Source organism: Astyanax mexicanus, chromosome 11, assembly GCF_023375975.1.
Source record: "Astyanax mexicanus isolate ESR-SI-001 chromosome 11, AstMex3_surface, whole genome shotgun sequence".
Classification (NCBI taxonomy): Eukaryota; Metazoa; Chordata; class Actinopteri; order Characiformes; family Acestrorhamphidae; genus Astyanax; species Astyanax mexicanus.
Genome location: NC_064418.1, coordinates 3,476,942 through 3,491,953, shown reverse-complemented (window position 1 = coordinate 3,491,953; position 15,012 = coordinate 3,476,942). Strand labels below are relative to the sequence as shown.

The 15,012-nt window shown below is 39.1% G+C and overlaps 1 protein-coding gene across 3 annotated transcripts in view; it reads right to left on the bottom strand.

Annotated features, from left to right (window-relative positions):
• The window catches only part of ankrd44 (ankyrin repeat domain 44), a 41,786-nt gene that overhangs the window by 21,758 nt on the left and 5,016 nt on the right, over positions 1 to 15,012 (bottom strand). For all 3 annotated transcript variants that reach the window (XM_022680637.2, XM_022680638.2, XM_022680639.2), the window contains exons 2-10: positions 8,596 to 8,679; positions 6,928 to 7,006; positions 5,967 to 6,037; positions 4,938 to 5,138; positions 3,380 to 3,467; positions 2,513 to 2,655; positions 1,628 to 1,840; positions 445 to 523; positions 169 to 283 (exon numbers count right to left, since the gene is read on the bottom strand). In XM_022680637.2, coding sequence (XP_022536358.2) covers positions 169 to 283; positions 445 to 523; positions 1,628 to 1,840; positions 2,513 to 2,655; positions 3,380 to 3,467; positions 4,938 to 5,138; positions 5,967 to 6,037; positions 6,928 to 7,006; positions 8,596 to 8,679 — 1,073 coding nt within the window. The remainder of the gene's footprint in view (positions 1 to 168; positions 284 to 444; positions 524 to 1,627; positions 1,841 to 2,512; positions 2,656 to 3,379; positions 3,468 to 4,937; positions 5,139 to 5,966; positions 6,038 to 6,927; positions 7,007 to 8,595; positions 8,680 to 15,012) is intronic.

Here is a 15,012-nt window from a genome sequence, read left to right as displayed (position 1 = left end):
AAGAGAGAGAGAGAGAGGGGGAGAGAGAGAGAGAGAGAGAGAGAGAGGGGGAGAGAGAGAGAGAGAGAGAGAGAGAGAGAGAGAATGTTATTTTTATGAGCCTCTCAATGAAAATGACACTCAAATAGTGAAGTGTAAAAGCGTATATGCACACACACACACACACACCTGGTGCAGTCGGCTCCACTGGTGATTAAGGTGTTAATGAGGAGCTCATGACCATAACGAGCGGCGATGTGTAACGGAGTGTTTCCATCCTTATCAACAGAGTCAATCTCTCCACCTATTATTTCAAACACACCCACACACACACACATTTTGTTAAATCATACACGAATGTGTAAGATGCAATCATCATCATCATGTAAATTATGATAGTAGTTACAATCCAAATCAGAAGGTATATTTTACTGCTATTACTGGTAATCGTCCTGATGATCTTACCGTTCTGGATGAGAGTCTGTGAGCGTGTGAAGCGTCCGTGCACTGCGGTCATATGGAGAGGACTCTTCCCATCCCGACTCTGCAAGAGAGAGAGAGGCACAGTCAGTGTAACCTCAGTGACATAGAGTATGGTCATTTATACAAAGCATGTCGGAAATACAGTACTAGTCAAAAGTTTGAAAGTGTTGCGCTTTAGTTCTTTATTTAAAATATTTTCTACATTGTAGATTAATGTTAAAGACATAAAAACATTTAAGGGACACATATGGAATTATGTAGTAAACATAAAAAAGTGCTTGTCCTCCACAATCCCCTGATCTAAACCTGATCAACGTTTACCTCAAACACAAGCAACTCATATACATGATGATGTACATGATTAAGTGTTGCTTGTCCAGGTTTAGGCCAAAAAATATATTGTGTCTGACCTGATAAACACAAGAGTTAAATCCACAAGCTCAAGTGGTGCACTTTCCATTCACATTTGCATGTTAATATGCGTTGGAAGTCCTGCCCACACATTCCCGTCTTGTGGTTTAAACTGCAGAGCACCTCAGAGGCGCTAATACACACACCCAGAAGTAGGGGTGGGCAATATTATATTGTGTACAATATATCATGACACAGAAATATCGTGATATTAAAAATCCATATCGTGATAACAGAGATGGTTTGTCTTAAAAGTAGTCCATTTTTTACTGTGAAGCTTTATGTGTATTTATTGTATAATTGATTCTGCAATATTTTTTGCTGCATTATATTATTTTATGCTATATTATTTATTTTGCCACATTATGATTATACTGTTATACTATTATACTATATTCCTGAAATTAATTAATTATTTTTCTGTTTTCCTATTTTGGCAAGTATATCGTTATCGCAAAAATACCCTAAAATATCATGATATTATTTTCGACGAAAAAATGCAAATTGCCCTTTAGGGGGAGGATTTCACCTCTTCTTTTTGTAACTCCATTCCATGTTGAAGGATACAACTCAAAAACAAAGGGGTAGGCGTACAAGAGGGGAATGCGATTGGGCTTTTTTTATTGTAATCCAGCACTTCCTTTTTTAGTTGCAACTACTTTTTGATGATAAGTGCACTGTGACATTGAGCTGCTGCATGCTTGTAATCTATATTTAGATGAAGTCAGTAGAACTGGGACTGCTTCAGTCTCACCTGCACGTTGACGTCAGCTCCGTTGTTGACCAGGAACTCCAGGCAGAGTGCTCCGTGAGTGGACGCAGCAGCAAAGTGGAGAGGAGTGAAGCCCTTGTTGTTGGGCTGACTCACATTGGCCCCGTAGTCAATCAGCTCACTGACCACTGCATCCTGACCATTAAAACAGGCCACGTGCAGAGCGGTGTTCCCAAACGCATTGGCCTCATCTATCTGCGGGATTTAAAGACGAGACAGAATTAATAAATAAAAAAAGTATGTGTACATACTTCCATACATTATGCTGAATGGAAATCCTGAAATACAGCTCTGAAAAAAATAAGAGACAACTTAAATTTCTCTCATTTCGCTATTTATAGGTAGATGGTTGAGTAAAATGAACATTGTGAACATGTTGTTTTATTCTATAAACTACAGACAACATTTCTCCCAAATTCCAAATAAAAATATTGTTATTTAGAGCATTTATTTGCAGAAAATGAGAAATGGCTGAAATAACAAAGAAGATTAAGCGTTCAGAAATCAATATTTGGTGGAATAACCCTGGTTTTTAATCACAGTTTTTTTCATGCATCTTGGCATCATGTTCTCCTCCACCAGTCTTACACACTGCTTTTGGATAACTTTATGCTGCTTTACTCCTGGTGCAAAAATTCAAGCAGTTCAGTTTGGTGTGATGGTTTGTGATCATCCATCTTCCTTTTAATTATATTGCAGAGATTTTGGTAAAATCAACGAAACTCTTTTTTTTCCAGATCTGTATATGTTCATATTGGTTTAATACACAACGATATACAGTAGTGCATTCTGGGAATGCCTTATCATGAGAAAGACACTAAAATCTACAGTTTGAGTAAACATGCATGTGAACATGTATGTAAATACCTCCACGGACAGGTTGAGCAGGTGTTTGACGACGTTGATCTGTCCGTTGGAGGCGGCAGCATGGAGAGGTGTGTATCCTCGCTTGTCTTTACAACTGACTTCTGCTCCCTGGTCCACCAGCAGACACACCACGTCTAAGTGGCCTGCAGGAGAGAGACAGAACAAAGCAAAGCAAGAATAAGAGAACACTTCAATCTATTCAGTCTATATATTTTTATTTATTTTATCGCATTTTCTCCTTAATTTACAAGGCAATTACAATTACCCAACCCACTCATAAGAAGTCCCCCTATCACTAGTGATGCCCCAACATCAGGAGGGTGAAGACTAGCACATGCCTCCTCCGACATATGTGAAGTCAGACTCTGCCTCTTTTCGAACTGCTGCTCATGCAGCATTGCCAAGTAGCATCACAGCACAGCGCTAACGCTCGGAGGAAAGCGCAGCGACTCCGTTCTGATACATCAGCTCACAGATGCGGTCTTGTGCTGATCCACATCACCCTAGGAGTGATAAGGGGAAAAAGCCACATCTACTGTACCCACCCAGAGAGAGAGAGCAAGGCCAATTGTGCTCTTTTAGAGCTCCGGCAGCTGATGGCAAGATGCATGAATGGGATTCGAATCAGCGACCTCCCAATCATAGTGGCAGTGCCTTATTCCTTAGCCCCCTTCATCTCTATTTCTACCATGACATCACTTTTGACTTCATACTAATGTGCTTTGTTAAAGAAAGTATAATTACAGCTGGTATAAAAAAGTTAAAACAGTATAATTGTCATTAATGAACTGGGAAATGTGTAAAAGAAATGATGGTAGTGTTTGAGTTGAGTTGAGTGTTGACTCATGAGTGGATTGCTCATCTTACCCATATAGGCAGCCCAGTGGAGAGCACGGCCATCCTTTTTATCAAAGGCATTGATGTTAGCACCTTTAGACAGCAGCAAACTGACCATCTGAACAGCAGAGAGACACAAGAAACAGAGAGACAGACAGACAGAGAGACAGGCAGAGAAATGGAAAGATGAGAGGAGAGGAGAATGAGTATGTCGGTCACAGCGGGTAACAGGTTGTGAGTCAGTTATGCGTCAGCTAGTATGTGTCTCATTTTATATAACATCACTTTAAATATCACTCGACAGCATGACGGCTCCACCAAAACTAGTGCCTGCAGATGGATTAGGAACCCAGAATGAAAGAGTGTCTGTGGGAGGGTTCCACGGGCCCACGTTAAGTGTGCATAAAAGATGTGAGCCGGTACGTGTGCCTCAACCCACGGATGTGTGTGTGTGTGTGTGTGTGTGTGTGTTAATGCAGCATCTCAGATAGCCCAGGGGCAACAGACAGCCCAGAATCTACAGCTCACTTAATACTAAAGATTAAGAGGCAGCTGCACTCTTTTATTTTATTTATGAGAGTTTATTTTATTGTTGATGATTACAGCCAATAAAAAAAAACAGAAATCTCAGAAAATTAGAATATTATATTATAAGACCAATTGGTACTTTTGGCAGAATGGGCAGTGTGCCAAATCCTGCTAGAAAATGAAATGAAGTTGTCAGTAGCAGAGGGAAGCATGAAGTGCTGTAAGATTTTGCAGAAAAACTGAAAACTGCACTGATTTTGACATTGACTTGATAATAAAACACAGTGGATCAACACCAGCAGATGACATGACTCTGCAAACCATCACTGATCATCAGTAAATTTTACATTTGCTCTGTTGACTACTTTTATGGAGATTTGGGATTTCATTTTCCAGCAGGACTTGGCACACTGCCCACACTGCCAAAAGTCAAAAGTACCTATTGGTCTTATATATATAATATTCTAATTTTCTGAGACACTGATTTTTGGGTTTTCATTGTCTGTGACCATAATCATCCACAATAAAATAAATAAACACTTAAAATACAGGGGTTGGACAATGAAACTGAAACACCTGGTTTTAGACCACAATAATTTATTGTGGTGACGGACAGTTCAGGTGGAAACAGGAGAGTTGAGGTGCACATTGAATTCTGCCGTGATTTGATCAGCCGTGGTTTTATATTTTTTTGGATACAATCCGGGTTAGCACCCGAACATCCCTTTCAGACAGCTTCCTCTTACAGCGTCCACAGTTAATCCTGTTGGATGTGGTTGGTTCTTCTTGGTGGTATGCTGACATTACGCTGGATACCGTGGCTCTTGATGCATGACAAAGACTTGCTGTCTTGGTCACAGATGCTCCAGCAAGACGTTCACCAACAATTTGTCCTCTTTTGAACTCTGGTATGTCCCCCATAATGTTGTTTGCATTGCAATATTTAGTGCAAAACTGTGCTCTTACCCTGCTAATTGAACCTTCACACTCTGCTCTTACTGGTGCAATTGCAGTTAATTTAAAGACCCCGGACCCCGACAGTGTGCACGGACCACTCTACCTCAGTGTGTCCGTTGAGGGCAGCATGGTGCAGAGCAGTGCGTCCCCCGCGGTCCGAGACGTTCACACTGCTGAGGAGCGGGATGATGACCTCAGCGCAGCGCAGAGCTTTGTTAGCCGCCGCCACGTGCAGAGGAGTCTGCCAGTTCTTATCACGAGCGTTCACGTCGGCCGAGTGACGGATCAGCACACGCACCGCCTCCTGCAAAGCGGCGGAATGAGACAGTAAAAATATAAAATTGTGCATATCATAACAATTACTGTCATTTTAAAATTTAACAAAATTCCATTTAAATAACATTTATTATACCACAGTTACTTCCAAACCTGCAATGTGATTGGCTGAGAGGCGTTCTATGAGTGCCATTATCAACCGGTAATGCACTGTAACCGAAGCTCTCCATGTACAGTATTACTCCGCCACATACAGGTAACCTAGCAATGATGCAGCGCTTACAAACCAAACAGTGCAGCAACAAACAGAGCAGCAATGAAAGTATTTTAACTGGCGGAGTTTTTATAACCAAACAGATCCTATTTTCTCCTCTTCTTTATCTCAAAATCTTTCAACTGACACTGACACTGCTTTTTTGGGGAAAATGAAAGGATTTGAAGTGCAAAAAATATGATATATACATATATTTTAATGTGGCCAATAAGGAATTTTGGAGTTTTAAATCTGTAAAGCATGTGCTTAGCTGTGTATTCTTATACTTGCTGTTACTGGCTTTGTTGATGTTCCTGTGCTACACAGTGAGTCAAGCTCTGCTATCTAAAACATCTGATGGTAGTTCCAGTTGTCCCAGTTTTAAACACTCATTTCCAGTGCAGTTTCACTCAGCTAGCCAGATAAGCCCTGATCTCGTCTGTGTTCTGTAGCTCTGCAGGGCGCGTACTATCTCTCTCTGTCTCGAGACGCAAAGTTACTTGACACCTGTGCGCCAGCATGACTCTCCACCGGAATATAAACATATTTATTGTTATGGTGTGTTTATGGTGTGTATATTGTGTGTCCGGTGCTTTAACCCACCTCACTCCTGGAAGCCACAGCCCTGTGCAGAGGGGTGAGCCACATGTTGTCTTTGGCATTGACCCGAGCCCCTAAACAAAGGGACGACGCACAATAGAAACGGGAAGATGAGAAGATACAGAAATAAGCGCCTCAGAAACAATGCTGTATGAGTTCCTGTATCTCTACAATAAATACACTATAAAACAGCACAAAACAGAAGACAGTGTCAAAATCACAGTGGATACTTTCATATAACATTCTAAATCTGAAACCTGATAAATGAAATAAACCATATTTTTCGCACTATAAGGCACACTTAAAATCCTTTAATTTTCCTTTAATGTATGAATTTTATCAGTCCGGTATTAAGCAGCAGTAAAGCCACTCTGCTAAAGTGCAGCGTAATACAGGAGTTTCAGTTTAGTTCTGCATCAGTATTAGCATTAGCCACTAACTAAGGTGAGTACTATCAGCCTGCAGCCTGCTGCTAACCCTGACTAGCACTGCTGGAGCAGCATTAGCATTACTCAATAACCACACTAAGCGCTAGCTCTTTCACCGCTCAGAGAGAGAGTATATTGGACTGTATTCTGCGCTATCAAGCAGCATTAATGCTAATGCTGCTGCTTAGGGGGAAAAAATCTGGAAATGTAAGCTTACTGTAAATAAATAGAAGCGCTTTACTCACCCAAATAAACAGTTTTCATGAAAGATTGTGTAGATTAACATCCAGAGCTCATCTGATTTTAAAAGATTTTTCAAATCTTTTTTTTTTTTTTAAGAATCACAGTTTTGTTCACCCACCTCTGTTCCTTACTAGTGTTGCTCAAAATGCACCTTATAATCCAGTGCGTCTTATGTATGAAAATAGACCAGAAAACAGACGTTCATTGAAAGTGCGCCTTATAATTCAGTGCGCCTTATAGTGAGAAAAAAATGGTAACAGTATAAAACAAAGAGGGAAAAAAAGGAACTGTACCAGAGAGGATGAGCAGCTCAATAATCTCAGCATCCCCCAGAAACGCTGCAGCGTGGAGGGGAGTACGCTTTTCTGCATCCTGAGAGAAACAGAGCAGGGGGTAGAGGAGGAGAACACAGAGAATATAGTCAGAGAGAGAGCAAAACACCAAGAAAATGACAAAAAGTGATAGAAAGTGATGGATAGAGAGCAGCAGAGAGTATGAAAAAGTCAAAAAATCAGAGAACAAAAAAAGAGAGAAAGGTTACAGAGGGATACTGATATAGAGTCGAAGGCAGCGTTTACACATTTGACTCTTTTCAACAGAGTCAGAGAATGAGATTCAGAGAGAGACAGAAAAATGGAGAGTAATAGAGAAAGCAAGAGCGTGAGAGAGAGTGAGACAGTCAGACAGGGTGGTGAGACAGGGATAAGGGACACATTTGGTAATCAAATCCGAGTGTGCTGGATATCAGTACAGTGGTGTGTAATCTTTACTACAGTGTGGATCAGCTGTTCTCTCTCTCTCACTCTGCACACAGTGCAGGATCTCAGTGTTTACTCTCCCACTGCTCAGAGGTTGCCATGCCACCCTGAACCAGCTTTCCACTAAAAGACTTTGCCTTAGCATTTTTTGAGTAGCATTTCTGAGGTAAATCTTTGACTCAAATTGCCCTGCAGAAGTATTTATTGTTAAAATAGAACTACGAAGGTAAATTAATGATATAAATTGCAATGCAAAAGTAAATTTGTGATCAAAATTGGACTACTGAGGTAAATTTATGACTCAAATTCGTGATCTGTTACTCAAATTGCACTGCAGAAGTAAATTTAGGACTAGAATAGCACTACTGAGGAAAATCTATGATTGAAATTGCACTGACTGCTGTAGTAAATGTATGATTAGAATAGCACTCCTGGGTTAAATCTATTACTCAATTTAAACTGCAGAAGTAAATTAACGTTAAAATAAGACTTGTGGTAAATGTTGTGATAAAAACAGTACTGCTGATGTAAAGGTATTATTATTTATTTTATTTTTTTACTGGGGCATTAAAAAGATTATGTGTTCAATAAATAGTATTATTTGGAAGTTTTTAAAACGCTTCTTCTTTATAAAGTAAGCCAAAACTACATTAAGGCCTTTGTAGTTATTCAGTAGTGACAATTAGGTAAATGTATGACCAGAAATTGCACTGCAGTGAATTCATAAGTGAATTCATAATAAAAATATTAGTACAACTAGAGTGAGTTTATAATAAGGCAAAAATACTTTCAGGCTGTTTCCGTTTTTCAGCTGTGAAAAATTAGCAAAATTAATAAAAACCTGCAAAAATGTTTGCATTTATTTAGATTTTTAAAAAAATGTTAATTCTTGTGCATTTCTACTCAAATCATCAGCCACAGCCCACAGACAGGCGATTCTGGGCCTTTGGAACAGAGCAGGGCAGGACAATGAGCTGACTCTGACTGGAGTCGTGATAGAGGCTGTTTCCAGCAGGGCAGACTAAATACGGGAGGAGGAGAACAGCGGAGAAAACAAGTTTGTGTCCTGTCTCCTCAGCCCTCGGGTAAATAGATTTCTGTTTGGCTCATTGTCTACAGGCTTCCCAAACCATCTCCACGGCACACCACCGAAACAAAGCAGCCGAATGTGGGTAGTGGAGGCTGCAGGGAAGAGCTGCATACCAGCGCATTGATGTCCTCGGATTTGAAGATGAGCATGCGTATCTCCTCAGGGTCTCCATTGAAGATGGCCTGAAGAAGAGGCGGCTGCGGACAAACAGAGAGCAATTCAGGACAGAAACAAGGACTTAATAACATTTAATAACATTTAAATCACCACAGACATTTTATTAGCAGAACAGACAGAGTAGAAAGCACTTGTGGGTGTTTGTATTTTAAAAGCTTCTGTCATATTTAGTCTTTTGGGAAATATGCATTTTAGCATTAGTTCTTAAAAGAAGATGGACAAACTGCGTATGTCATTACAAAATAACATATAAGTATTGGTGTTTAAATGAATTTATGGCAGGAAATTATGTGCAAATAAGTGTGCTAAGCAAGTTTAAAATCAGGCACTGTTTGTAAATTTTGTCCCTCAAAATACTATGATATAAATTTGTTGCACAAAAAAAGAAAAAGAATTAATTCAGGTAACAGGACTGAGTGTTGAGATTGAGCTCCTCAGTTATAGTTACAATAAGATCAAATATACAGAAACAATAATGAGGAAAATTCATTTTGGTCTTCCCATGATCTTCAGAAGAACCAACTGAGGTAATATTATATATATATATATATATATATATATATACTTATGTCACTGTTATAAACTGTAATGTCAATGTTATTATTATTATTATTATTATTGTAATGTCAATGTTATAATGTGCTTATTAAGAGGGGTCAACATACAAATAAAAGATATTCAAGCAATTTTTACCCACTTCTAACACTGAAACCAATCAATTAGCTTTAGCATCAGCCATACTAGCAGTCATCTTGAGGCCTCACTTAAATGTGCTTCACATCTGGAAACTAAACACATGCAAAGTTTCTTATTCCCTTATCCAATACCTGATTTACATAAATACCCTCCCCCACCACAAAACCTCCACTCAGCCTCTCCAGACCGGTGGGAAACCCTCCTCTCAGCCTAGAAAAGGACTGATCACATTGAACATGCCTAGCTAACTCAAACAGCAGCTATTTATCTTCAGATCAGGCAGAGAACACCAGCATGAGGGTGATAATCATCAGTCTGTGAAACTGCATCTCTAGGAAACATCACTGTGTCACAAGACGACGTCTTTAACAGGAAGCCAAACCTAAACTTACAGCTGCTGGAACTGCTAGATCATACACACCCTTATCTAGAACTGCAGTTAGCATCGGTAAACTGAAACCAGAGCTCTGCGCATTCATCCCATATGCAAACAAATTACCAATACTAATTATTATTTCAGCATGAAATTTCCATTATGGTTAAGGTGGTCGCCTTACCTATATAGTGCTGTGGGAAACCTTATAGAGAAACCCTTACAGAAGATTACATTATAGTATATACTTTAGCGTATTAGTTTATTGTTTAATATGCAATTGGGACACAGCCCCACATCATATTTTTAAAGTGTCCCTAGAAATTATGAATCCTTTACAATGTTCTGAATTTAATTTGTCACAAAATGTGAACAGAGCTTCCTTTCGTCCATGAAATACAGAGGAACTAAATTTTTTGTCGGAAAAAGCAATGATAGACCTCCTTATATGACCTGTCCATTTCAGCTCCTTCAAATATTTTTTTTTTCTGTTGATTTAAGCTCTAGAATTTAATTTTGCCCATTCTAAGATGATTATTCTTTTCTTGCTTTAAACATTTATTTGCTGATATACGTCTGTGCTTATGTTTTTTTTTTTTATGCTTCATTATTAATTCTAGATTAAGCTTCTAATTATGAACAAACACAATTAAATTTATCTGTAGGGATTGTTGTTATATTCCAGAATTCACACATCTATCAGTAATAGCTAGTTGTCTTGGTCCTAGGGTAGCAAAGCAGCCCCAAATCACGATACCACCACCCCCATGTTTCACAGATGTGATTAAGTTTTTATGTTGGAATGCAGCATTTATGTGTTTCACCAAATATTTTCATGCAAAATTATAAATGTAGATTTTGGAATCATCTTCTCTTTAAACATCTTAATAAATTAACTGGGACAATGCCAAAACCTATGGATGGGCCCCGTGCTTGATAAAGGTTATGCAGTGGTTTAGTGATTGTAAATGATTTGTAAGTTAGCAAAGTATATGGATTGTATCCTGATACGATTTCAACAACATGCAATCACACATCATAGTCAAAAGAGTTTTTGATTATGTGAAATAAAATTTGATTGCTGTGTGGGAAGGAAAATGCAAATCTGCTTTTCATGCAGTAATCAGGCGTCACCATGTAACTTTAAGTCACAATGTTTATGTAATGTGTTCGTGGTTCTTTGCCTTCTAATATCGACAGTAACCACATATTCTCAGCAACATCTGAAATTCCTGGAATGTATTTCCAAGGAATTAATTTTGCAATCTGGTTAACTATCCTGCCTATTCGTTCTCATGCTCAACGGTTGACTTATTGGGACTTAAATTTAAGGTGGCAGTGCCCGGAGATTTACCTTAACTATAGGATGTAAACAGTGGCTTTTAATAAACTTCTTATGCAGTTCTTAATAAGCTCTTAATGCCTCGTTTTATATGTCAGGACTCCCTGGATTCTACAAGTGAAGTGTGGAGCTACTTTGAGCCTGAATAACGGTGGAAAAAGTAATTTATCTGCAGGGTTAAAATATGCCCCATATCATTCTAAAAGCCTGTTTGGGATAAGTGCACAAAATACTGGATCTCAGATAGCTGGGGGAGAGCGGAGGTGAGCTAATCAACGCAGGTAAGTATCACAATTTAAAACACCCAAAGTCCATTTCACACTGGAGTTCTCCTTTAAGTACTAATTACTTGACACCTCTGATTATCCTCACTAAAGCTCTTGATGGTGAATGCAATTAAATCCAAAATCTAGCAGAAAAGCAGAATAATCTAGAAAGATAATCCAGTTCAGAGCTGTCCTTGACGACGGTCAGAGATACAGCACTGTTGCGATAAACCTGGCGGTATCTTCACTTCCTGTGACTTCTTCTCCTCTGCCACCGCCCCCCTCAGACCACACTTCCTGTTGCTTTCTTTCGCCTTCTCAGAAAAGATCGAGAGGAAGTTCTGAAAGCATTTTCAGTTCCGCTGCAGGACGAGCGTGCACCCCATTGTGCAAACACACACACAGACACACACACACACACAGACACACACACACACTAATGCAGACAGCCACTTAGCAACCAACAGCCGCAGGGAAAAAAGCAGAATATGGTGCAGTTCCGATGAACAGCGTGTGTGATTTTAATGCAGCGTTGTTGATGACATTTTGTCATATTTTAAAGTGAGCAAACGAGCTTGACTACAGAAGAAATTCACAAGTAAGCCTCTCCTTCTCATTTATCCACCGCCTTCTCTCACCATCACTCACTATCACACACACACACACACACACTCTCACTCACACACACACAGCCTTCCCATGTAGAAGCGTTAACAAGATGTAGTAGACATGTTGAGATCCATCTGCTTTGTTTTGAGTGAAATTCATTTTAGATCTTGTCCCTATGTGTCAAATAGGGTTTATAGGGTACATATCATCACTGTCCAATGAAAAACCATGTGTTTCCAATTTAGCAACTTTATAGGAGACAAATAAAACCTCCTTAACTTTCAATAAAAGTCGAATTTCTGTTGCTTTATTCATAAAAAAATTATGATAAATTATACAAGACCATTTTTTTTTTCAAATTATGTTGCAAACTAAAAATCATCAAAAATGGAGTGACGATATGCAAAAGTCACTTTTTGCATGTTTTTTGCATAAAATTCTTCTCTTTTCGTTGCTATATTCCAGAATTCACACATCTATCCATAATAGCACGTTGTCATGTTCCCAAGGCAGCAAAGCAGCCCCAAATCATGATACCACCACCCCCATGTTTCACAGACGGGATGAAGTTTCTATGGTCCCTTTATTTCTACTTGGGACTGCTCCATAATCAGCTGAAAGAATCAGCTTAAAGAGTTTTGTGTCAGGAATCATATACTTCTTTGAGCTGTTTGGACATCAAAATAAGGAAACCTGCAGAGTACAATGCAAAAAAAGACTAGTACTTTATATTAGTTAATGATCTCTCACCAAGAGGTACACTACCCCAAAATTAGTCTCTCTGGCAAGACACTCTGTGGTAAGGCTCCACCACAAACAGAGCAGAAATACTCATTTAGCACGTGCATCACTTCCGCCTAATTCACATGTATGTGCTCTATTCTCCAGAACATGATGCAAGATAACCTATCCACACAAACATATGCAGGAAATGAATGACATGTTCTTATCTATAGCAGGACAGCATCAAAACCATTCTCTCAATCTACCTTCACCTTTAATCTAGTTTTTTTTTAGCTAAGCACGCATATAAATTTTCTACTCTGGCTTCTGCTTCCTCATGCACCACTTTATAGTTCCTCTTCTGCAGACAGAGGCACGAGGCCTGGTTCATACAGCAACCTGAGAGCAGCACTTGTTTTCAGATATCTAGTCTGGTGAACATGTGCATGCTTTTTTCCAACTCTATTTATCCATATAATAGGAATGCATATAAAAGTAATGTAATAAAAGCAGCCAGAGTTGTTTTATTAGCTAGAGCAAGAATGAAAGTGAATGAAAGTATTTACATATCCCTCCTCTGCTGACTTGATACAAACCGTAGTTACAGATCCCTCTGTCAGACGAAGTCTGCTGGCTAATCCTGCTGTGTACTGTTTAAACTTGTGAAACACAATGATCAAAATCAGCAGATCTTCAACAAAAACTTTCAGCTGATTCACAGAAACTGGTAAGTTTTGCATAATACGTGCACACACAGTGCACAGCAAGATAAATACACATTTATACATTTTTTTTTATTATGCAGTGGTGAAAAACTTGTTTTGTGTTAGTTATGTATTCATTTTGGTGTATCTCTAGTAAAAATGACAAAAACCAAATCCAATAGAAGTTTACAGTACTTGAAAGTATTTACATATCCCTCCTCTGCTGACTTGTTACAAAGCTTAGTTACAGATTCCTCAGTCAGACGAAGTCTGCTGGCTAATCCTGCTTTGTACTGTTTGACGTTCTATTAGATATTTCATGGGAAATGAGAACGGTGTGATTTTTTCTTTTGCTAAAAACAGCAAAGTAGGTGGGTGTTATGGCAATATATTTCAGGGTATAATATCGTTAACAATATTTTAAAAAATGGCGATATTAATGCGTTCAATATGATATGGCACAACCCTAGTTTACAGTAAAAAAAAAAAAAAAAAAAGCTGGGTCAATCACTTTTTATTACAAGATTACCTCACTTGCTCTCAAACACACAGTTTAACTCATTCAGTCACAACAGTGGTGAACAGCTGTTGGCTGTGCTGGAGCGTGACTGTGCTGCTGTGTGTGTGTGTAAGAGTGTGTGTGAGAGAGAGAGAGGCTAAGGAGGAGGGACAGTGCTGCAGGCCGATGGGAACAGGAGCAGGCTGGACGTGGACCATCACAAATGAGGACATTCCCTGAGCTCCCAGCTCTCCTCCCGGGTAAAGCCCAGAACTCCAAACACTGAGGCCTTTGTTGACATACGCTACACCCCTCCTCCTCCCTCGCTCCCTCCCTCGCTCCTCTCAAGGGCCAATGAGTGTTCTGCAACTTTGCCATTACTAAACAGGGAGACGGAGGTGGGGGGGAGCGGCGTTCCTCTGCTTTTGACAACTCCAGCACCGCAGACCTCCTCTCTTATTCCACTTCCAGAGTCTGAAGGGCTGAATAAAGTCAGCGCGGCTGGAGAGCGAGGCCTCAGCAATGAGAAGCTGCTGATCTGCAGCTGTGAATCACTCGCAAGATTTAAATGCAGCTCCTCGTGATCCTCCTGTTTTTCTCCTTATTACAGTCAGGGTCTGACATCCAAGGAGCAAAAGCAGGGAAAGCTGAGGGTTTTTAGATATGCAACTACAACAAAGAAAGTCCCAATAAAATGATTGAAATTAATTATTTAAATTATTTTAAAAACTTAGCTGTAGGGCTGCAACGATTAGTCGATATAATCGACAAATTAATTAAAAAAATACACACATTAAAAAAAACACATTAACACATTACTGCAACAAAATGAAAATTAAATTGTATTATTGAATTTTATCAGATTTGTTACAGTAGAAGTCAATAATCCAGAATGTCATGATTCTAATAATGTTATTAATGCACTCAAAATATCTCCATTTATCCACAATTAATGTAAAAATAAATGATACTGAACAGATATAATCTGTTATAAAATGGGAAATTCAAAAAGTTTTAATTTTTTTCTTTTTTTTGTTAAAAACAGCAAAAAAGTAGGACCCTAATGTGATAATTATGTTATTCACAAATGTTGGCGATATAATTGGGTACGATATGATATGAGACACCCCTATCATCAGGC